This window comes from Lampris incognitus, chromosome 4 (genome assembly GCF_029633865.1).
Source record: "Lampris incognitus isolate fLamInc1 chromosome 4, fLamInc1.hap2, whole genome shotgun sequence".
NCBI classification, from domain to species: domain Eukaryota; kingdom Metazoa; phylum Chordata; class Actinopteri; order Lampriformes; family Lampridae; genus Lampris; species Lampris incognitus.
This window is the reverse complement of record NC_079214.1, coordinates 56,140,035-56,161,133: the sequence shown is the minus strand read 5'-3', so window position 1 is coordinate 56,161,133 and position 21,099 is coordinate 56,140,035. Positions and strand designations below refer to the sequence as shown.

At 43.2% G+C, this 21,099-nt stretch overlaps 1 protein-coding gene across 1 annotated transcript in view; it reads left to right on the top strand.

The window, feature by feature from the left end:
• Positions 1-21,099, top strand: part of hcn4 (hyperpolarization activated cyclic nucleotide-gated potassium channel 4) — a 116,546-nt gene that overhangs the window by 27,006 nt on the left and 68,441 nt on the right. Inside the window, exon 2 of the mRNA XM_056279376.1 lies at positions 6,071-6,494. Within this exon, the coding sequence (XP_056135351.1) occupies positions 6,071-6,494 (424 nt within the window). The remainder of the gene's footprint in view (positions 1-6,070; positions 6,495-21,099) is intronic.

Here is a 21,099-nt window from a genome sequence, read left to right as displayed (position 1 = left end):
CCAAAAAACCCCCCAAAAACATAAGTTTGCGCCACCATCTTCCCACACCTGTACTGGGCGAGGCCACTGCAAACGTGAATTCGCGCCTCCCATCTTCCCACACCGGAAGTGGTCCATATTACATTTAGATGTGAGTAGTTGTTCATAGATTTATCAACACAGAAAAAAAAATCCATGAAATGTATTTTAAGTGTTATTTATGTACAAAAGAAACCACCAACATACCATCAGTCATGTCATATTGTCTAATGCATACAGATGTATTAGCCAGGTCATGTTGGCAATGTTACTAAATTGTCCCTAGGTGTGAATGTGTGTGTGTGTTGGCCCTGTGATGGACTGGCGGCCTGTCCAAGATGTCTCCCCGCCTGCCGCTCAATGACTGCTGAGATGGGCTCCAGCATCCTCACGACCCTGAGAGCAGAATAAGCGGTTTGGATAATGGATGGAATGGGATGGATGGATGTTGGCAATGTATACAGATGACATTAGTTATGTCATATTGGCCAATATAGAGTTGTATATAACACGATGTATACAATATAGGGAGATATCTGTATCTATCTGGCTGAAGAGCGAGAAAATGACTTGTGTCTATACAAATCAATTGTCTTGACTTTAACTTGGCATTGAAATGGCCAGTGTGCAGATAGCAGAAACCTGAAGGTGCTGCAGGTACAAAAAGACACGCGTTAGTTTATTTAGACTGGCTCACATCGAGGGGTCACAAGCTCACCTCTGTCCTCTTACCAGGCTGTGTTCATAAACACACAGACTCCCTGGCATCGCTAATGCGAAGGAACATGGGAATGCAAAGAACAAATGTCATTACCTGTGTTTGTGTTGCCTCCTTTGAAGTTTTTCTTGTCCTCTTGGGCTTTCAATCTCAACATGAGCAAACGCAGTGGCAGCATGTCTTTCTAAATATAACTCAGCTTGACAAGAAGCTGAAACAGTGGATACCCTTTTACTTTGAAGAATTCCAATTACTGTCACTGATTTCTCCCTCTCTCCCTGCCTCCCTCTCTTTGTGTCTTTGACTGTGTGTGTGTGTGTGTGTGTGTGTGTGTGTGTGTGTATGCGTGCATGTGTGACTGAGTGTGTTTGTTTCATAGTCTGTGTGTGTGGGTACACGTGTGTGCATGCATGCATGCATGTTTAAGTAAACAAAAAAAGAGGGGGAGAACGTGTATGCATGGATGCATGTTGAGCTCTACAGTATATGTATTTTCCTCTGTGTTTCTCCATAGCTCTTTTTATTTAATTTAATTAACACTTCCTTACATGATCCTGCTACGGTCATATGGACATGACCAGGAACGGAGCAAAAAGGCTTAGACAATTGCGCTGCTTATTTTTGGTTGTTTCTAATTTTGGCGAACTAGGAAATGAAGCTTAACCAACTGCCACACTCATCATCCGTTCTTCCGGATAAGATTGCCACTCGTGCCATGTAAATCTAAACCTGTCATCATGCAAATATCCTGCATTAGTCATGCAGTGGCTAGGGCAGCTCTTTCTTTTGTAAAATGTAAAAATGCTGAACTGAATAATCATACTTAGAAAAAAGATTAATAACAGAAGTTTGCTTTTCTCAAAACATCCCTGTCCGCCCAAGGTTTGTACAACACGAAACACAAAAAGTTGTTCAAATAATTGGAAACCATTTGTCACCATCACGCCAACATTTGTTTAATTCCAGGGGCGATTCTAGGATCAGACCGTCAGGGGGGCTCAGCCCCTAATGAGAATGTGACATGCATACAGTGCCCTGCAAAAGTGTTCAACCCCCACTGCTAAATCATTAATTTCATTGAATAACAGTTAATACCTTATATTTTTCTGTATATGATGTTTTAATTTACAACAATAATTTTAATGAATAACCATTAAGTAACGAGTTTTACGCCACTAAGTATTTTTTTAAGAAAATGAAAACTGGAATATGCTGTTTGTAAAAGTATTCAACCACTTTCACTTTTCTAAACCTCAATTCAATTAGGTACACAATGCTACCTTTAGAAGCAACCTAATCAGTTGGGTGAACTCTTGTAGTGTATAATAATAATGGTTCGGAATGAACAATCACATATTTCATTATAATACATCTGTTTAGAGAGGACCCACAGTCAGTTAATGAAACCTGAGGCAAAGACTCAATCATAATGACCAGAACTTTTCAAAGTAAATAAAAGATAAAGTTATTGCAAAGCAGATGGGAGGAGAAATGTACAAGACATTGTTTCGGTCTCCATCCAGGGACAGTGGAGAAGCATCATAAAATACAGATATTGCTACATCTCGCGAGCTCCGTTTGAAACTAGTTTTGGGGTGGGAAGGAAGTGTAGAACAGTGCTGATTTTCAATTTTACAAGCATTTTAAGATCTCAGACAAGTTTGCTGTCAAATTCCTGAAATAGAAATAATGAAAGCCGGTGGGGGAATCAGGACTCAGGAAATTTTTTTTTCTCTTTTCATTTCATACACTTGCGTAGTACATGAAATTAAACGAAATATCGTTCCCCCCAGCCCACAGCAGTGCAACACAAAGACAAAACATCCAAACTACAAGAACACATCTATCCAAACTACAAAAAAAACCTCCTCCTCACGCACAGCTCCAGGCAGGGCCGTGATCCCCACCGGATGCAGCAGACCAGGCGCCCCCAGCCGATCTGACACCAGCTCTCCCACCTTCGACACACATCCCCACACTCCACACAATGACGCCAAAAACACATTCAAAGCTAGGTGAGGCCGCCGCCAGACCGCCCTCAGTGTTATTGGAACTGCCGGTCTGCTTGGGCTAGCAGTTAGCTTAGTCTGCCCCGCTTCTGCGTCCTGTCAGACCACCCTCAGTGTTTCCTCTTCAGGCACAGCTCCAGGCAGGACTGTGATCCCTGGGCCCACAGGACGCAGCAGACCAAGCTCTCCCAGCCGATCCAGCACCAGCTCTCCCAGCCATCAAACGAAGACAAACGGGGACTATATGACTGAGGATCTCTGACTACTGTGGACCTATAACAAATATTTGATTAGCTACTGCTTTTTTTGACTTAAACGACGGGTCTTGCTCTTATACCTGCATTACACTTCAGTAGTACTTATGTAGAGATATGACATAAAAATGACCACATAACTGGTTGTGAGGACTCCCCACAGCCTCTGATTTTCTCCCGATGCATGTTTTTTGATGTCACAAATTCCTCGGTGACTAATGGAGAAAACCTGTTGGCAGACGGTGCAGTTGGCCCTGTACACATTCTCACTCGTGCATTCCAGCCATCAGTAATCATTTTCCCATTCCCTTCTGTATGTTTGTAATCTCTTCTTTATTTTGCCCACGGACTATGCTCGCAGGTTGCCATTTTTTTTAATCTTGCGCCGCTGTCAGGCGGTAACGCACACATTCTCTGTTTGGGTAGTGGAACGTAACATGACAGACAGGCTGAGGATAACAGAGCAGGAGGGTTTCCTTCTACCTCATGCGAATTGCCCATTCTTGATAACTGTATAATTTCTCTCCCATAGATTTGCGCTGAATTGATTCTCAAAAAATATGGACCAAAGTGCATCCCGTGCCAGTTCAATACGGAACATGTCTTTTAGTTTACAAATACGGGATGATTCTGTATTTTATGGGAAGTTGGTAACGATTTCAAAAAATAATAATAATTGATAAGAATAACTATTGTTTTTTTAGGGGTGCTGAGATGAGATTTAGGTGTGCTTGAGCACCCTTAAAAAGAGTCTAAAGTCACCACTGTTTAATTTCTATACTCTGTTTTGTTCTGAGAACATTGTTTTTTTTTAACATTTTAGAAAATAGATTTATATTTAAACTTGACTTGACTGAATTGAAAGCAGCGTTGTTTTTGGACGAGTTCTGCACCATGACCCTGTGAAACCATGGTCCATTTCCCGGCCCATCAGTTGTTTACTTCTGCATAGCCAAACTTGATCTTTTATTACAGGACTTGGCTGTTACAGTCATTTGTGTAGTGCAGCTATCTTGCAATAGAATTGGGGGGGGGGGAGGATGTCATAGCTATGTGTGTACTATCCATTTTTACTTGTTCCTCCTGTGCCTGTGACTGAAATTCGTTTTATTTTGGAGACAAATCTTTATGGCTTGGTAGGTCATTGAAGCCCACTGAGCCAGTCAACAATGCATTACCTGCCTCATGATGCAATCTATGGAGGTCAATGGATATATCACTCTTGACATACTGAATTCAGTTACATAACCAGCAGAGTGTAATTTATATCCAAGCTATCAGTCTTAGAAGATTGAGGAGGTCACAGTACACTTTGTAATTAACAGTTAACCATCGCTGACCTTTAGCAGGGCTTAGGTGTGGGATAAATGCATGAAGGGGGACCATTATAATGGCTCCCTGTAGTTTTCTTTTTAGAATATATATGACAAAGATTTTAGAAAAGTTCATAACGTTAATGGTTCTGCTTCTATACCATTTCATATATATATATATGTGTGTGTGTGTGTGTGTGTGTGTGGATATATATATATATATATATATATACATACATAGCGTTTTTTTTCTCCCAGAAACCGTCAATGGTGTTGATGAGAGTGCTCAACTAATGAGGAGCGGAATATCAATATCAAAACTTTTAATACATAGCAGTACAAGCTTGTTTCGTGTGTCACGCACTCATCAGCTGCTTAAGTTTTTTTCCTCCATATATATATATAGATAGATAGATAGATGGAGATATAGATATAGATATATAGGCAAACACATATACATACAGTTGCTTGTGTGTGTGTGCGTGTGTGTGTGTGTGTGTGTGCGTGTGCGTGTGCATGTGCACCTGCAGCCTGCATGTGTGCATCTTCATTGTGTCTATTGTTTTGCTCACTGTGCCACATCAGATAATATTATCATTTACTGCCTCAAATAAACCTTACTGTATAGATTGTGATGGTCATATTCATACTGTATCTAACATTTGGTAGTCATTCTTCGATACTAAGTAGTCTGAGAATCCTCATATAGTTTCATATCATATGTTTTTTTCAGTTATTTTTCTTTGTCTATCTGTGTAGTCCTCTGTGATGTTTAGGGTTAGCAATGGCCAACCCGTACAGGAATGTGATGACAACTCTTACAAAGTAAAAGTGAGCATGAAGAACATTTTTATGCGTAACTATAATTTGCTTAATTGCCACGTTTTACTTAAGCGTTCTCTTCGATGTGTTTGCGTTCTTGTATTTTTGTACAATGTCAGTCAGTTCTACTGCTGCATCATGATGCTGTGCTGCCATTCCAGATATTGTGCTGCTTGTGTTGTGTTGTTTCAGCTTGTTTTTCCTTTTGATTTCTTTTTTGCTATATTTCTATACAATCAACATGACCATTTTCTACCTTAGACATATTTATGAGTAATTACATTTTGCAGAAACAGCTTACTCTGACAATTTCTATTTATCAGTAACTGTAGCCGATTTCATTACATATGTTAATGCATTGTAATCACGCACCTACAACCCTATTCCATAGCCGAAATTTATAAATGATATTCATCCTATGTTCATTTGCCCTTCATGATCATTTGAGTAGGACGCTTTTATTGCAAATGCATTCATCCATTTCTGCTCATTTGTTTTTGCTGATGAAAAAGCCTTGAGAGATGCTTCAGCAAAGATGACAGACTTTATAGAGGACCTGGAGGTTTTTCATGGACTTAATTTGTGAATGAATTTGTGATTGAGTGAGTAAAACTGAAATAAAAACAAACAAAAACAAACAAAAATTCAATGATATCTGGTCTCGCCTGACTCCTATGGCCAAGGTAAGACAGACAGTAGAAACTAGGTGCAAACTGAACCACGTTTATCAAGGTTTCTCTTGGACTGCAAGGATCAAGATTGGGCAATTTACCATAAAAAACAACAACAACCAAACAAACAAGCTGCTGTAGGGGGAGTGGTGTTTGGCCTCCTGTAAACATTATACTAATGCCTCTTTGGAACAGAAATGTCTCTCTTCCAGGCCCCATAAATACTCTGTCTTTCTTTGTCTCTCCCTCTGTTTCTCTCCACAAGGTTTTACTGGGACCTGACCATGCTGCTACTGATGGTGGGTAACCTGATCATCATCCCCGTGGGCATCACCTTCTTCAAGGATGAGCACACCCCGCCCTGGATTGTCTTCAATGTTGTCTCCGACACTTTCTTCCTCATGGACCTGGTGCTCAACTTCAGGACGGGCATCGTCAAAGAGGACAACACGGAGATAATCCTGGACCCACAGCATATAAAGATTAAGTACCTGAGGAGCTGGTTTGTGGTGGACTTCATCTCCTCCATCCCCGTGGACTACATCTTCCTTATCGTGGAGACGCGCATTGACTCGGACTTCTACAAGACGGCGCGCGCCCTCCGGATTGTCCGCTTCACCAAAATCCTCAGCTTGCTGCGACTCCTGCGCCTCTCCAGGCTCATCCGCTACATCCACCAGTGGGAGGAGGTAGGAGAGTGTTTGTTGAGAGAGAGCGAGCGAGAGAGAGGCAATGTTGCATGCTTGTTAGACTTGAATACAAATTTGTTTTATGCTGCCCATTGTTGATATAGTGTGTATGATACACACTATAGTTCATATTGTATTACACACAGTAAGAGAGAGAGTTTTTTTTTAAATTATTTTAATTTTTCTCCCTTTTTCTGCCCAATTGTACTTGACCAATTACCCCACTCTTCTGAGCTGTGCCGAATGTTGCTACACCCCCTCTCCCGATCCGGGGAGGGCTGCAGACTACCACATGCCTCCTCCGATACGTGTGGAGTCGCCAGCCGCTCCTTTTCTCCTGACAGTGAGGAGTTTTGCCAGGGGGGTAGCGCGTGGGAGGATCACGCTACCCCCCCCCCCAGTTCCCCCTCCCCCCTGAACAGGCGCCCCAACCGACCAGAGGAGGCGCTAAAGCAGCGACCAGGACACATACCCACATCCGGCTTCCCACCCACAGACACGGCCAATTGTGTCTGTAGGGTCGCCCAACCAAGCCGGAGGTAGCACGGGGATCGAACCGGCTTCGCCCTGTGTTGGTAGGCATTGGAATAGACTGTTGCACTACCCGGACACTGATGAGAGAAAGAGTTTGCGGAAGAAAGATATTACAGCGAAACTAAAACTCGCTAGCTTTTTCCATTCGGTTGTCAAGTAAATTTTAAGCAAGCTTTTGCATTTCATTTCGAATTCAGCAATTGTTTTTGCATTGGCCGTTTAGCGCATGAACTCATTTTCTGCAAAAACAAAAACCACCTCAAGCCATTTGCAACATCAGATTTCATATTAGCCGGCTTAATGGAAACGCCACTATTGATAATCGCGGGAGTGTTCTGCAAGTGTGATGAAACAAGCCAAATAAATAAATTCTCATTCTCTACAGCCATTTACCGTCCATGTGGTATTTTTATTCTGGTACATTTCTACAGAGGCTATACCTTCCATTTCCCCCCCAGGGGAGGAAGTACGGATGGATTCCAGCTCTGATTATATCCACCCTTGAAGGAGAAGTGAAGAGGCTCTTTGCTGTACTCCAGCCACCAATGAGCTGATGGAGCTGGGATGATGTTTGATTAGCATTTCCCCGTGTGCTCGTCTCGCTGGCGGTGCCGGGGCATCGCAGCAACACGAGGATGATTACAATTGCAATAATAATTAGAAATGTTTCTGCTGCCCTCACTGGGTGCATCTTGTTTTTGGTTGTAGAAGTAAATGAGGTAATGAGGAGCCAGCATAAAGACGCCTTGCTATAAAACAGTATGGGATAGTTGAGGCAATGGCAGACAAGATCAATTTATTTGCCAATTTACACAAGGTAACGTTTCCATCGTTGAAATATGGAAACACGCAGTGCCCTACATACATCCATTTCATCCATTATATCCATATCATTTTTATTCCAGCTCAAAAATTCACTATATTGGCTGGCATGTTGGTAATCCGTGAAATTTTCTTCTCAAAAATCAGTATCGGTATCGGTATCGGTCTCAAAAATTCAATCTTGGTCGGGCTCTAGTATTCTGATTCACCATAAATCCAAATGAAACAACCCATCACCGCTAAGGAGCCTACCTAAATCAATGCCAATCATGCGGTGCACATGCTGGGCAGCCCGTTCATTTGAAAACAGCAATCTTTCTAAATACTTCACCTCTAATGAAAACAGTGCTTCACAATGACGATGTTGGCATAACTAGGAGATTCGCTGAGATAAAAATATTTTTTGCACGACAGCATAAAATGTTGCCAGTTATGACGGGCGTACTCAGCCACGTGCATGGAGTTGATTTGGAGGGAGGGGTTACGGAAAAGAAGGAGAGAGCAGAGTGGGGGGGGGACTAGATTTTTTTGCTGGGTGTTGAGTGAAAATTGCTCACCTCTCAAAAGCTGCTTACAGCAGCTTTAACCAGCAACTTCCTGAACCACCACCTAAATCTAATACATATGGCTATTATTTATATTCATATTTACATCTATATTTATTATTTCTTGGAAATGGGAGAAATAGTTAAAATATGCGGAGCATACATAAGATTTTATGAGATTTATGAATTTGAATTGCATTCCTTGAGTTGGTGGATATGTGGTTCTTGATAATGAATTCTTTGGCTTGTATTATTTCTTTTAAGGTGCATGTACATGCTTAAAATGTGCCTGAGAAATAATGTATCCAAAATGTCCCAGCACCATTAGGTTCAAAACCACAGTTTTACAGTTTAGACTATTGAAAAGCGAGTTACAAATAAAGGCGTTTTCTTGGCACAGTCTATGCAAATTCAATGCACATTTATTTGTCAAATGGCACAAGATTGAGCCAATAAATATTTTATACTGTGTTCTTTTTACAAGAACTTTTGTCATTTTTACTCTATATTCTGAATGTAATCCAATTGTATATAGATTATTCTTGTATGATGGGGAAGCCACCCTGTAAAATATAATTACTTAATATACCAATGATATTGGAAAGTTTCCAATGCAACATTTTCTTTCCCATAGCCAGACAAAAGAGACTGATATTTGAAATTAAAGAGACCTCGAGTGGAAACCCCCATTGCATCATCCATAACATATTTTTGCTCACAGATGTTGTGCTTTTGAAATATAAAAAGCCCTGTGATGGTCTGGCGGCCTGTCCAGGGTGTCTCCCTGCCTGCCGCCCAATGACTGCTCGGATAGGCTACAGCATCCCCGCGACCCTGAGAGCAGGATAAGCGGCTTGAATAATGGATGGATGAAATATAAATATCTGAGTAAGATTTCCATTTTTAATTGAATCTACATGTTCTGAGGGTAAACAGCTCCCAAAAAACAAAAATCACTTTGCGGCCGAGGGGAGGGGGGTCTTTTTCCTCTGTCCAGTTGAGGATATTGATTGTTTATTAGAATGATATCGTGGAGATTTGTTTATTCAAGGAAAAGCGGACTAAGTTATTCAAAGTCATGTTGTCATCAGTCATGAATTCATTTCATTGTGAAGTTATCCCTAGTTTTAAATCACACTCATAATACAGGCGGGCAATAGTGTCCGTCAGTGCTGCATTAATCTTACTTAACCAGCCAATTTGCTTCCACTCAGTTGTCAAAATGTAAAGCTGGTTAAGTGGCGTCCGGGTGGTGTAGCAGTCTATTCCATTGCCTACCAACACGAGGATCTTTGGTTTGAATCACCGTGTTATCTCCGGCTTGGTCGGGCGTCCCTACAGACACAATTGGCCGTGTCTGCGGGTGGGTTCCCGGATGTGGGTATGTGTCCTGGTCACTGCACTAGTGCCTCATCTGGTCGGTCGGGGCACCTGTTCGGCAGGGAGGGGGAACTGGGGGGAATAACGTGATCCTCCCGCTCGCTTCATCCCCCTTGTGAAACTCCTCACTGTCAGGTGAAAAGAAGCTGCTGGCGACTCCACATGTATCGGAAGAGGCATGTGGTAGTCTGCAGCCCTCCCCCGGATCGGCAGAGGGGGTGGAGCAGCAAACAGGACGGCTCGGCAGAGTGGGGTAATTGGCCGTTTACAATTAGGGAGAAAAGGGGGGGGGGGTGTAAAGCTGGTCAGCCTCCCGGTGGGTGTTCTCCCTTAAATGCTTGACTTTACATGAAACAATGGCGACATTTTGAACAGCACGCTGTTTGCTTACCAAACCACAAGCTTCCCAGACCTGCCCAGGTGCTGCCTTCCAGAGCTTCAGGTCCAGCTGCAGACAGAGACAGCTCCGACAACCGAGATAGCGTGGCTTATATGGGTGTTGCGGTGTTGATCACGCGGGGCCTCTGTGATTCAATTTCAGAGAGAGGAAAAGTTCAAATGAATCACTTGAGGAAAATCCCCCATGCCACACTTCGCCTTTACGCTTGCCTGCTGCTGCTGCTGTTCTTCAGAGCCCAAACTGAGGGGAGGGATGAGTTCAGTTCACTTCAGCCTTCATTTGAAAAGGGGATTACACTGAAAACAAGCCCTCACAGGTCCAATCCCGATCTCTGCACCACGATGAGGGGGGGGGGCAAAGAAAGAGAACGAGAATCTGAAAAATACAGAGACCAAAAGAAACAGAAGAATAATGACTAAAAATGGAACAAAATGTACAGAATATTTTCACAAAAAAATGTTCAAGGACATTGTAGAGCTGTAGAGCAGTGCAGACTGCAGCATCTGCAAAACAACTGAGACGATACAAGAAGATAGGGGGCATTACAGTGATGACAATGGCTGCCATTTCCATATTTCGTCTGTGTGTGTGTGTGTGTGTGTGTGTGTGTGTGTGTGTGTGTGTGTGTGTGTGTGTGTGTGTGTGTGTGTGTGTGTTGGATCTGATAGCATGCTGGTGAGTGCTGGTTAGGCAGACAGAGTGAAAGGCCAGCTCGGCGTCAGCGCCAAGCACTCCAGATGCAACCTCACAGAAATGTCATCTGTCATTACAGAATAACTTGTCGCTGAAATCTCACAACCTGAGTGACTTTTTGACTTTTCACAATGGCAGCAATGCTCCAGACTATGCACGTATTCCCACATCACCGTTAGTGGCGTTAAAACATTTCCGTTCCCGTAGTACCAAAGAAGGTTGAATCAGTTCATCTGGCCCTAACCCAGATGAACTGATTCAACCTTCTTTGGGATATTGAGCATGCATAAAGACATTTTTCTCCCATAGTACCCTTACTTCAATGTTTTCTCCCCTGTGTTAACTCATGGAGAGGTATTTTGACAGAGCAACAATACATTCCAAGCACATAAAGAAATACCCCTAACATACTTAGTTTTAACAGAACAATAAAAGTACACACATTGTGTTGCCTCCCCTTTACACTGTATTTTTAAACCCTTGCAAGTGCATTGTTTCAGTGATGTTTTCATTAGGTACTCTAGTGTACTTAAATGAGCTTATTAAGGAGCCTAAAACACATATGAGAATAAGAATGCCAATATTTACTCTATGTTTCTGAGGATCCAGAACATGGATGTGGTGAAATTCAATCTGTTTATGCCTATGTTTATCTGCAGCATAATGTAGATGTATACATAGACAGATTTTTTTTCCCTTGGTTTGTCCGGACTAGCCCTTTTCTGGACGTCACAGTGAAAATTGAAGTCGCCCAAAAATCTGTGCAACTATCACAGTAAAGAGGAGGGGGCAAGGGGTGTCATCTGAAATATAGTGTCTAATTCTAAAATAAAAACAAAAAGATGATCATATATGCCAAACCGTGCCAGTGTCAGTGCCAAAATTATAACGGGAGTTCCTTTATAATTGATATATCAGAATCATCCATCCATCCATCCATCCATTAGCCGAACCACTTATCCTGCTTTCAGGGTCGCGGGGATGCTGGAGCCTATCCCAGCAGTCATTTGGCGGCAGACAGGGAGACACCCTGGACAGGCCGCCAGGCCATCACACACACACACACACACACACACACACACACACACACACACACACACACACACACACACACACACACACACACACACACACACACATTTATACCTAGGGGCAATTTAGTACGGCCGATTTTTTTATTTTTATTTTTTAAGGAGTTGATCCTTATCCGATGGGAGGGTCTAAGGACAGGATGTTGTATTGCTGTAAAGCCCACTGAGGCAAATTTGTCATTTGTGATAATGGGCTGTACAAATAAAATTGACTTGACTTGACTTGACTTGACCTGACCTTCATGTCTTTGGACTGTGGGAGGAAACTGGAGCACCCGGAGGAAACCCATGCAGACATGGGGAGAACGTGCAAACTTCACACAGAGGACGACCAGGGACAACCCCCCAAGGCTGGACTACTCCAGGGTTCGAACCCAGAACCTTGTTGCTGTGAGGCAGCCGCACCTCATACCGTACCGCCCATATCAGAATCAGAATCGTCTTTATTGGACAAGTGTGTTTGCACATCCAAGGAATTTGTCTCCGGCCTGGTGGCTCCCAATGTATATTTACACAGAATAACAACACAACAATCTTCAGGAATGACTATATACAGGTGAAACCATTTCTGTGAACTGTAAACAGGATGCAAATAGTGCAAAGAAGTGCAGAGTGCTGAGATAAATATTAAACGGTAAAAGAAGACATATACACTACCGTTCAAAAGTTTGGGATCACCCAAACAATTTCGTGTTTTCCATGAAAAGTCACACTTATTCACCGCCATATGTTGTGAAATGAATAGAAAATAGAGTCAAGACATTGACAAGGTTAGAAATAATGATTTGTATTTGAAATAAGATTTTTTTTACATCAAACTTTGCTTTCGTCAAAGAATCCTCCATTTGCAGCAATTACAGCATTGCAGACCTTTGGCATTCTAGCTGTTAATTTGTTGAGGTAATCTGGAGAAATTGCACCCCACGCTTCCAGAAGCAGCTCCCACAAGTTGGATTGGTTGGATGGGCACTTCTTTGAGCAGATTGAGTTTCTGGAGCATCACATTTGTGGGGTCAATTAAACGCTCAAAATGGCCAGAAAAAGAGAACTTTCATCTGAAACTCGACAGTCTATTCTTGTTCTTAGAAATGAAGGCTATTCCATGCGAGAAATTGCTAAGAAATTGAAGATTTCCTACACCGGTGTGTACTACTCCCTTCAGAGGACAGCACAAACAGGCTCTAACAGGTACTATTTAATGAAGATGCCAGTTGGGGACCTGTGAGGCGTCTGTTTCTCAAACTAGAGACTCTAATGTACTTATCTTCTTGCTCAGTTGTGCAACGCGGCCTCCCACTTCTTTTTCTACTCTGGTTAGAGCCTGTTTGTGCTGTCCTCTGAAGGGAGTAGTACACACCGGTGTAGGAAATCTTCAATTTCTTAGCAATTTCTCGCATGGAATAGCCTTCATTTCTAAGAACAAGAATAGACTGTCGAGTTTCAGATGAAAGTTCTCTTTTTCTGGCCATTTTGGGCGTTTAATTGACCCCACAAATGTGATGCTCCAGAAACTCAATCTGCTCAAAGAAGTGCCCATCCAACCAATCCAACTTGTGGGAGCTGCTTCTGGAAGCGTGGGGTGCAATTTCTCCAGATTACCTCAACAAATTAACAGCTAGAATGCCAAAGGTCTGCAATGCTGTAATTGCTGCAAATGGAGGATTCTTTGACGAAAGCAAAGTTTGATGTAAAAAAAATCTTATTTCAAATACAAATCATTATTTCTAACCTTGTCAATGTCTTGACTCTATTTTCTATTCATTTCACAACATATGGTGGTGAATAAGTGTGACTTTTCATGGAAAACACAAAATTGTTTGGGTGATCCCAAACTTTTGAACGGTAGTGTACATATAAGTAGTATGTGGATTTTTTTAATGTACAGTATACAGCCTATTCAGACAGTAGTGAATGAATATATGGCACCTTTGTATTTTAGACTGAAATCTATATATATAAAGCAAGAGTGTAGGTTTGTATGTTCGTGTAAAACTCCAGAAATACTCACTGTAGAACAAAAAGAAAGGTATCTTTAGAATTAGCGCTTTCCAAGGATTGCACAGTTCGAAAAATATTTCAAAAACGAGGTAAAAATTTGGATTTATTTGCGAAACTGAGTTTATTATGTGGCGATTTTCAGCGATGGCGGATCTGCTGCGATTAATACACACATTGGCAAAGAAGTTTGATAAATGGATTGACAATTATGACGTGATAATTTTCGTTAATAAGATTTGTTTATTCAACATTCGTTTATCACATGTATCATATCATAAATTAACCTATATTTAATCATCACTTATATTGTAAAGATCCCAACGATGCTTTGTGGAGACTTCCAGCAAATTCTTCCAGTGGTCAAGGGAGGCACTACACCTAACATTGTCAATGCTAGCCTGAAGGCACGCAACGCGGTTTACCCTGAGGCGCTAGAGCACGGAGTGATTAATACACACACTGGCAAATAAGCTTGATGAATGGATTGAAAATCATGACATTTGATAATTTTCCGTGATAAGATTCGTTTATTCGACATTCGTTTTCCATGTGTATCATATCATAAATTATCCTATATTTCATCATCGATTATATCATAAAGATCACATCGTGTTGGTTGTTTTGGTGAGAACATTTTCCCCGGGTAATGCCGTATCTGTCCTAGTAAATATATATATGATTGGTAGGTACAGTGGTATTGTAGTGTTGCAGGATTATTGCACGGTGGCACAGTGAGTTAACTGTTCATAAGGGTGACGGCGAGGGGGAACAAACTGTTCCTGTGTCTGGTGGTTTTGGGGTACCGTGCTCTGTAGCGCCTACCAGAGGGCAGGAGTTGGAACAGGTTGTGCCCAGGGTGTGAGGGGTCTGCAGGGATGTTGCCTACCCATTTCCTGACTGGAGGTGTACAGGTCCTGGATGGTGGGCAACTTGGCACCAATAATCTTTTCTGCACACCTGACTGTCGAAAAGAGTATTGGTATAATAAAAAAAATAAAGTTAGTATGTATAAAGTTGTTCATATGATATATATATAATATCAGTAATAAGACTGACATTATAAGGATGATATATAACATCAGTAATAAGACAAAAAAACATACATGGCAAAATTTGGAACAAACTGATTATAAATTATAAGTAGATGAAATTGATGTTACATGACTGTTGATTTGACCTTTACTATTGGGTGTAACATTTTTATTTAGTACATTTTAGCAAGCTTGAGGTTTGATTTGGAAGTTGATATATAGCTCTGATTTGCAGTTTGGAGAAACACACACACACACACACACACACACACACACACACACACACACACACACACACATGAAAAAATGCTACGTTAGCTCCAGCAAGCGTGGTGATATTTGTTGAATAATGTCATTCTGTATGGCTGTTCCTTTGTTTTTGTTTTTTTTGATCAAGTTTTCACCATGTGGGAAGTGCTGTTGCCCCATGTGATGATCCACCCTCACATACATGCCCATACCATCCATCCATCAGCATCCCTGCACATATTTCTTTCATCTCACAGCCCCATTACATGTATCACTTTTGACACCGTGCTGTTGTTATAGCCGCCATGTTCTTGTGTTAGAGTGCCGTTTATGAACATGGAGGTGGTTATGCTGCTGGTAGTGGTGGCGGCGGTAATCTGCCAGTGATGACACTGATAACGGCATTCAACACGGTGAGCAGATACCCATCCAGTAGAGAGAGAGGAGACCATTGTCGTGTCGTGGTGCCCCCCCCCCGGTGCCCCCCCCCCCAGCTCAGGCCTCCTGTGGTTGTCACGTTTCGTCAGCGTATAAACAAGACCATGACCGGATATTCGCCTCGTTGGAATTGTCTTCCGCTGACGAACCAGTGACTTAGATGAGATTAGTCGGCCCGTTATTAAATCAGATTTGAGGCAATGCACTAATGACTAAGCTGAGGGCTCCTCCTCGACACGTCTGATGCCTCTGACATCGACTTCCCAGATGACTGAACCGGTGTAGCAACGCATTCGGCATCGACTGAGATGCACATTGCGGACATTCTCTGAAGCCTAAAAGGAGGGCAGGCGGGTGGGCGGGGGGTTGATATGGATTATATTTCAGGTTGTCAGGAGCGACATATGAAGACGTTCCACCCTCGTGTATCCATTGTTTGGTTGTAGGGCGTCTTAATAACGTTATATTAGGAGTTCTGAAAATCCGCCGGGCTTTGCTGCCCAAGTGTGCTGCACTGTGGGGGCAAAAAGCAATCAGTGAAATGCCTTCTGTGGCTACTTTGAAAGGATCCAGCCATGTGCACACCTGCACCACCTTTTATTTCCACCCAGTAAGTCTTCACAAGATGTACAAATAAAGTAAATCAACTAATCAGACCCCACTCACTGACCAAATACCTGAGCCAAGGACTGCTCGTTCAGAGATAAGAAAGACGGGGGTGAATAACTTTAATAGGCTATTATTGAGTGCACAATGAGGCCCGCCGGTAACAGTGACAGGTCCTCAACACTGTGAATGTGCCTTGTGTGATATCAATACTCAGAATGGGTACCCTTGCAAAAAAAAAAAAAAGGGAAAAAGTGTATGAAAAGATTACACAGAAATATGTAATCCTGCCCAAACCCACTGGCATGTTTTGGTAGGCAGCAGAGTGAGAGCGGGGTTTTTATGATTGGAGCCCTCCAGGCCTGTTTAGACAGATGATGGAAGGGTGTTCCCTGTAGTCCACTTCCGGCCCTACTTCTCATTCTCCACTTGTGCTCTGGTCCACCACGAGCGTGACATTTTTGGTCAAGCTGTACGTAGTTAGAAAGCCCCCCACCCCTCACCCCCACCCACACCGCTCCCGAGTTCCTCCATTATGTTGCATGATTGGAAAAACACTGAGGGACGGTTCGGGTTTATTTCTCTTTTCATCTCGGGTGTGGCGCGAGAAAATGAAAGCCAGGCGTCATTAACGGCACAAAGATGTGGAGAAAAAGCCCAAATTCCCACTGAAAAAAAACACAATCGATGAATAATTGATCAAAATCAGTGGTTCAAAAAAAAAAAAGATGCTCTGCTATACTCGACAGCCTTTTAAAATCTAGGCGAAATGCAAATTATAGCAACTCTGAAAATTCTTTATGTCATCTTTAGTCGCACATATCGGTTAACTTCGTTTTATGCTATTCAGACATTGAAGTGTATTTCGCTGCAACAATAAACATGCAATAACAAAATAAAAGTGTTGCACTGCCATTGCGTCAACATCAAAAGCACTGAAAAACTATGTAATTAAAATAAAATCATTTATATGTCAATAAATAAAGAGTGGAAAAAAACAACAAGTGGATGAATTCTCTATACGATTCTCAGCCAAAAAAAAATTATTATTCTTTTTTTGTATTTGGCGCTGACACCTCAAACATCCGTCCTCGTTCGCGATGGAAGCAGCAAACCTCGGTATACGGCTACGTCGGGTGTGTGCAGGGCAGCCTCCGTCAGCACCGAGGGGACACGTGCAGCCAGCCATCCGCCCTCACCTGGAGCACGCTGCTCGAGCCGTCTGTTTGAGACGAGTTGGCAGCTGCACCCACCACTCTCTTCCTGTCTGGACCTGTTAACTCTGTTAACTTCCTGTCACAACTAGACGTCTGCCATTCAGTTCAAAACGTGACCCTTTGTTGCACTGCCTGGTGTTTTTTAATTGTGTGGTTTTTTTTTCAGCCCATAGACATTTAACTTATCAGTTTTTGTGCGTAATGCGCTCTGAACACTGAAAATCAGTTTTGAAAAGGCAAATTAGTGCTATTATGGTGATTAAAATGATAAGGGCAGTAGTTGTATTGGTAGTAGTCTTTCATATCAGTTTATCCTTGAAATTAACCTCATGTTTTGGTTTTTTTTTCCTTTGGTTGCTGCTTCATAATTCTAAATGTATTTGTATGTGGCTTTGAACTGTGCACATTACTGTTATTGATAGAATATGATCCTTGGGCGGCCGGGTAGCATGGTGGTCTATTCTGTTGCCTGCCAACACGGGGATCGCCGGTTCGAATCCCCGTGTTACGTCCGGCTTGGTCGGGCGCCCCTACAGACAACTGGCCGCATCTGCGGATGGGAAGTCGGATGTGGGTATGTGTCCTGGTTGCTGCACTAGCGCCTCCTCTGGTCGGTCGGGGAATGCCTGTTCAGGGAGGAGGGGGAACTGGGGGGAATAGCGTGATCCTCCCACGCGCTACGTCCCCCTGGCGAAACGCGCCACCGTCAGGTGAAACGCAGCGGCTGGCGACTCCACATGTATGGGAGAAGGCATGTGGTAGTCTGCAGCCGCTCTCCGGATCGGCAGAGTGGGTGGAGCAGCAAACGGGACGGTTCGGAAGAGTGAGGTAATTGGCCAAGTACAACTGGGGAGAAAAAGGGGGGAAAAATCCCCCCCCCAAAAAGAATATGATCCTTGTCTTGTAGTGCTTATATCCTTTAGATGCATGTCCGAGCTGGTCCATGAATGGCCCTGATAGGGAGGTGACTTGGGCTGCTTGATGAGAGCATGTGTGTGGGTTGAGAAAAGGTGTGGTGGACTCCAACATAAGCCTATTGAATGGAGATCCTGCTCAGGTCAGCATGAGTAACAATAAGCCCGTAAGTTGCCGGTGTGTCTGCGTGCCCTCATCAATCAAAGCTCTCTTGTTTACTCTGATGGTAACGTGGCCAGGCTTATTGGTTGTCCCTATCAATTAAAAGAAAGAGGCTGGCAATCCATCATCCTTAATGTAATATGCCTTGCACTGGCATGCTATACATTGTGTGTGTGTGTGTGTGTGTGTGTGTGTGTGTGTGTGTGTGTGTGTGTGTGTTTGTCTATGTGTATGGTAGTATGTGTGCTTGCCTTATTAAAGTTTGTGTTGTTTGTGTAAAATGCATGTAGTTTTTTGTTACCAAAAGTTTGAGCTTAGATGAAGACACACACACACACACACACACACACACACACACACACACACACACACACACACAGCGATGGGGAGAGACCCAAGGACTCCTTCCTTTGCTTCGGAGTAATGGCGCCATAAAAAGCTTATAAAAGAAAAAATATTTTTTCTCTTAATGGGAAACAGTTTTTTGTAATTGAAAAGCCTGCTGTTGCTTGGCAGGGGTCTATCTGAATAGACTGCAGACTGTGGAAGGAGACGGGGGGAATCACCGACACGGAGTATGGTATTTCGCAACTTTCGGAGGGCATCAACCGGAGATTTGCATGGCATTACTTGTGGCAAGGGCGTCTTGGACTTGTTTTCCCTGCACAGCAGCCAGCGACGGTTCAAAAAGTCATCCCAGGACAAATGCTGCAAACGTTCAGCGGGTTTCGATATTCGATCGAGCGGTTTCGTTCGATAAAAGGCTCCTACTCTACTGTACAAGCAATTTGTGTATGTGCCGAGTGACATCGAGAGACTAAGCAGAATCGAAAGCACTTTGGCACTTGTCAAATACGATAAATGTTAAGGAATTTAACTTTGGTGGCACTGGTGCAGTGATACCGAACAATGACATCTCAGAGAACAACACATACTAAGAACAGGAGCACTCCTACAATGCAAAGGAACAGTGTAAGACACCATGGACGGTGTCCTCCTCATCACTCTGCATACGGCATGAAAAGCTGGGTTTGATAATGAGATGCAGCTATTAACCATTCGCGAAAGTGAAAAGAAGCAGCTTCCCTTACAAAAAGACAAATTTTTTTTGGAGGGTGATTTTTTTTTCTTTTACTACTTTATTAATCCCCTGTGGGGAAATACCTCTTTGCATTTAAACCATCCTGGATGTGTAGCAAGGAGCAGTGGGCAGCTGCCATGCAGCACCCAGGCACCAACTCCAGTTCGTCTTGCCATGCCTCAGTCAGGGGCAGAGACAGCAGTACTAACCCTAACATGCATGTCTTTTCTGATGGTGGGGGAAACCGGAGCACCCGGAGAAAGCCCACCGCAGACACAGGGGGGACTTGCAAACTCCACAGAGAATGACCTGGGATGACCCTCCCCCAAGGTTGAACAACCCCAGGGTTCGAACCCAGAACCGTCTTGCTGTGAAGCGACAGTGCTAACACCTGGGCCACCGTGCCGCAATTTCCCCCCTTTTTCTCCCCAATTGTATCCAGCCAATTACCCCACTCTTCCGAGTCTTCCTGGTTGCTGCTCCACCCCCTCTGCCGATACGGGGGAGAGCTGCAGACTACCACATGCCCCCTCTGATACATGTGGAGTCGCCAGCCGCTTCTTTTCACCCGACAGTGAGGAGTTTCACCAGGGGGACGTGGCGCGTGGAGGATCATGCTACCCCCCCCCCCAGTTCCCCCTCCCCCTCTGAACAGGCACCCCAACTGACCAGAGGAGGCGCTAGTGCAACAACCAGGACACATACCCATATCCAGCTTCCCACCCGCAGACATGGCCAATTGTGTCTGTAGGGACGCCCCACCAAGCCGGAGGCAACATGGGGATTCGAACCGGCGGTCCCCATGCTGGCAAGCAACAGAATAGACGACCATATCACCCGGATGCTCCACAGAAAGACAAATTATTATACTTCATATGGGATACAATGTGAATTGGGCTACTTTTACAGGCTAGTCATGCTGTGTATCATATTAAGGACCTTGGTATTTCAGCGAGAAATCTCTTGATAGATACATTCAGGACCCCGTAGGATAAAATATGCTGCATGTACACTACAGTGTACATAAAGCTTTCCAGCTCGTTCTCCCTGCATGTTGCTATAGTGTTCATACCCCCTGCATTGACACTATAGCAACATGCAGGGAGAAGGAGCTGAAGAGCTGGCTTCAGACTTCCAGCCTGACAAAATATTCAGCTTTCCTCTGCAGATGTAGCTTGAGGGAAAATGTAACGTTGCCAAGCTAATTACTCAGGGTTCTCAAACATTTAGTGTGAAAATGATAATTAATTCAAATTTCAAACGAGACAATTTGGGCCTCAATTTTTAATGGGTTATAAACTGTTCTATTTGAATGTTTTACTCTCTAAGGTTTTATAATTTGGTACATAGACTACATCTCCTTAAGAGTGTCCTTCATGCCCAGAAATATGGTATAACACATCTATACCATACTATACCAGCCTTAAATAAGTGTGGCAGGCG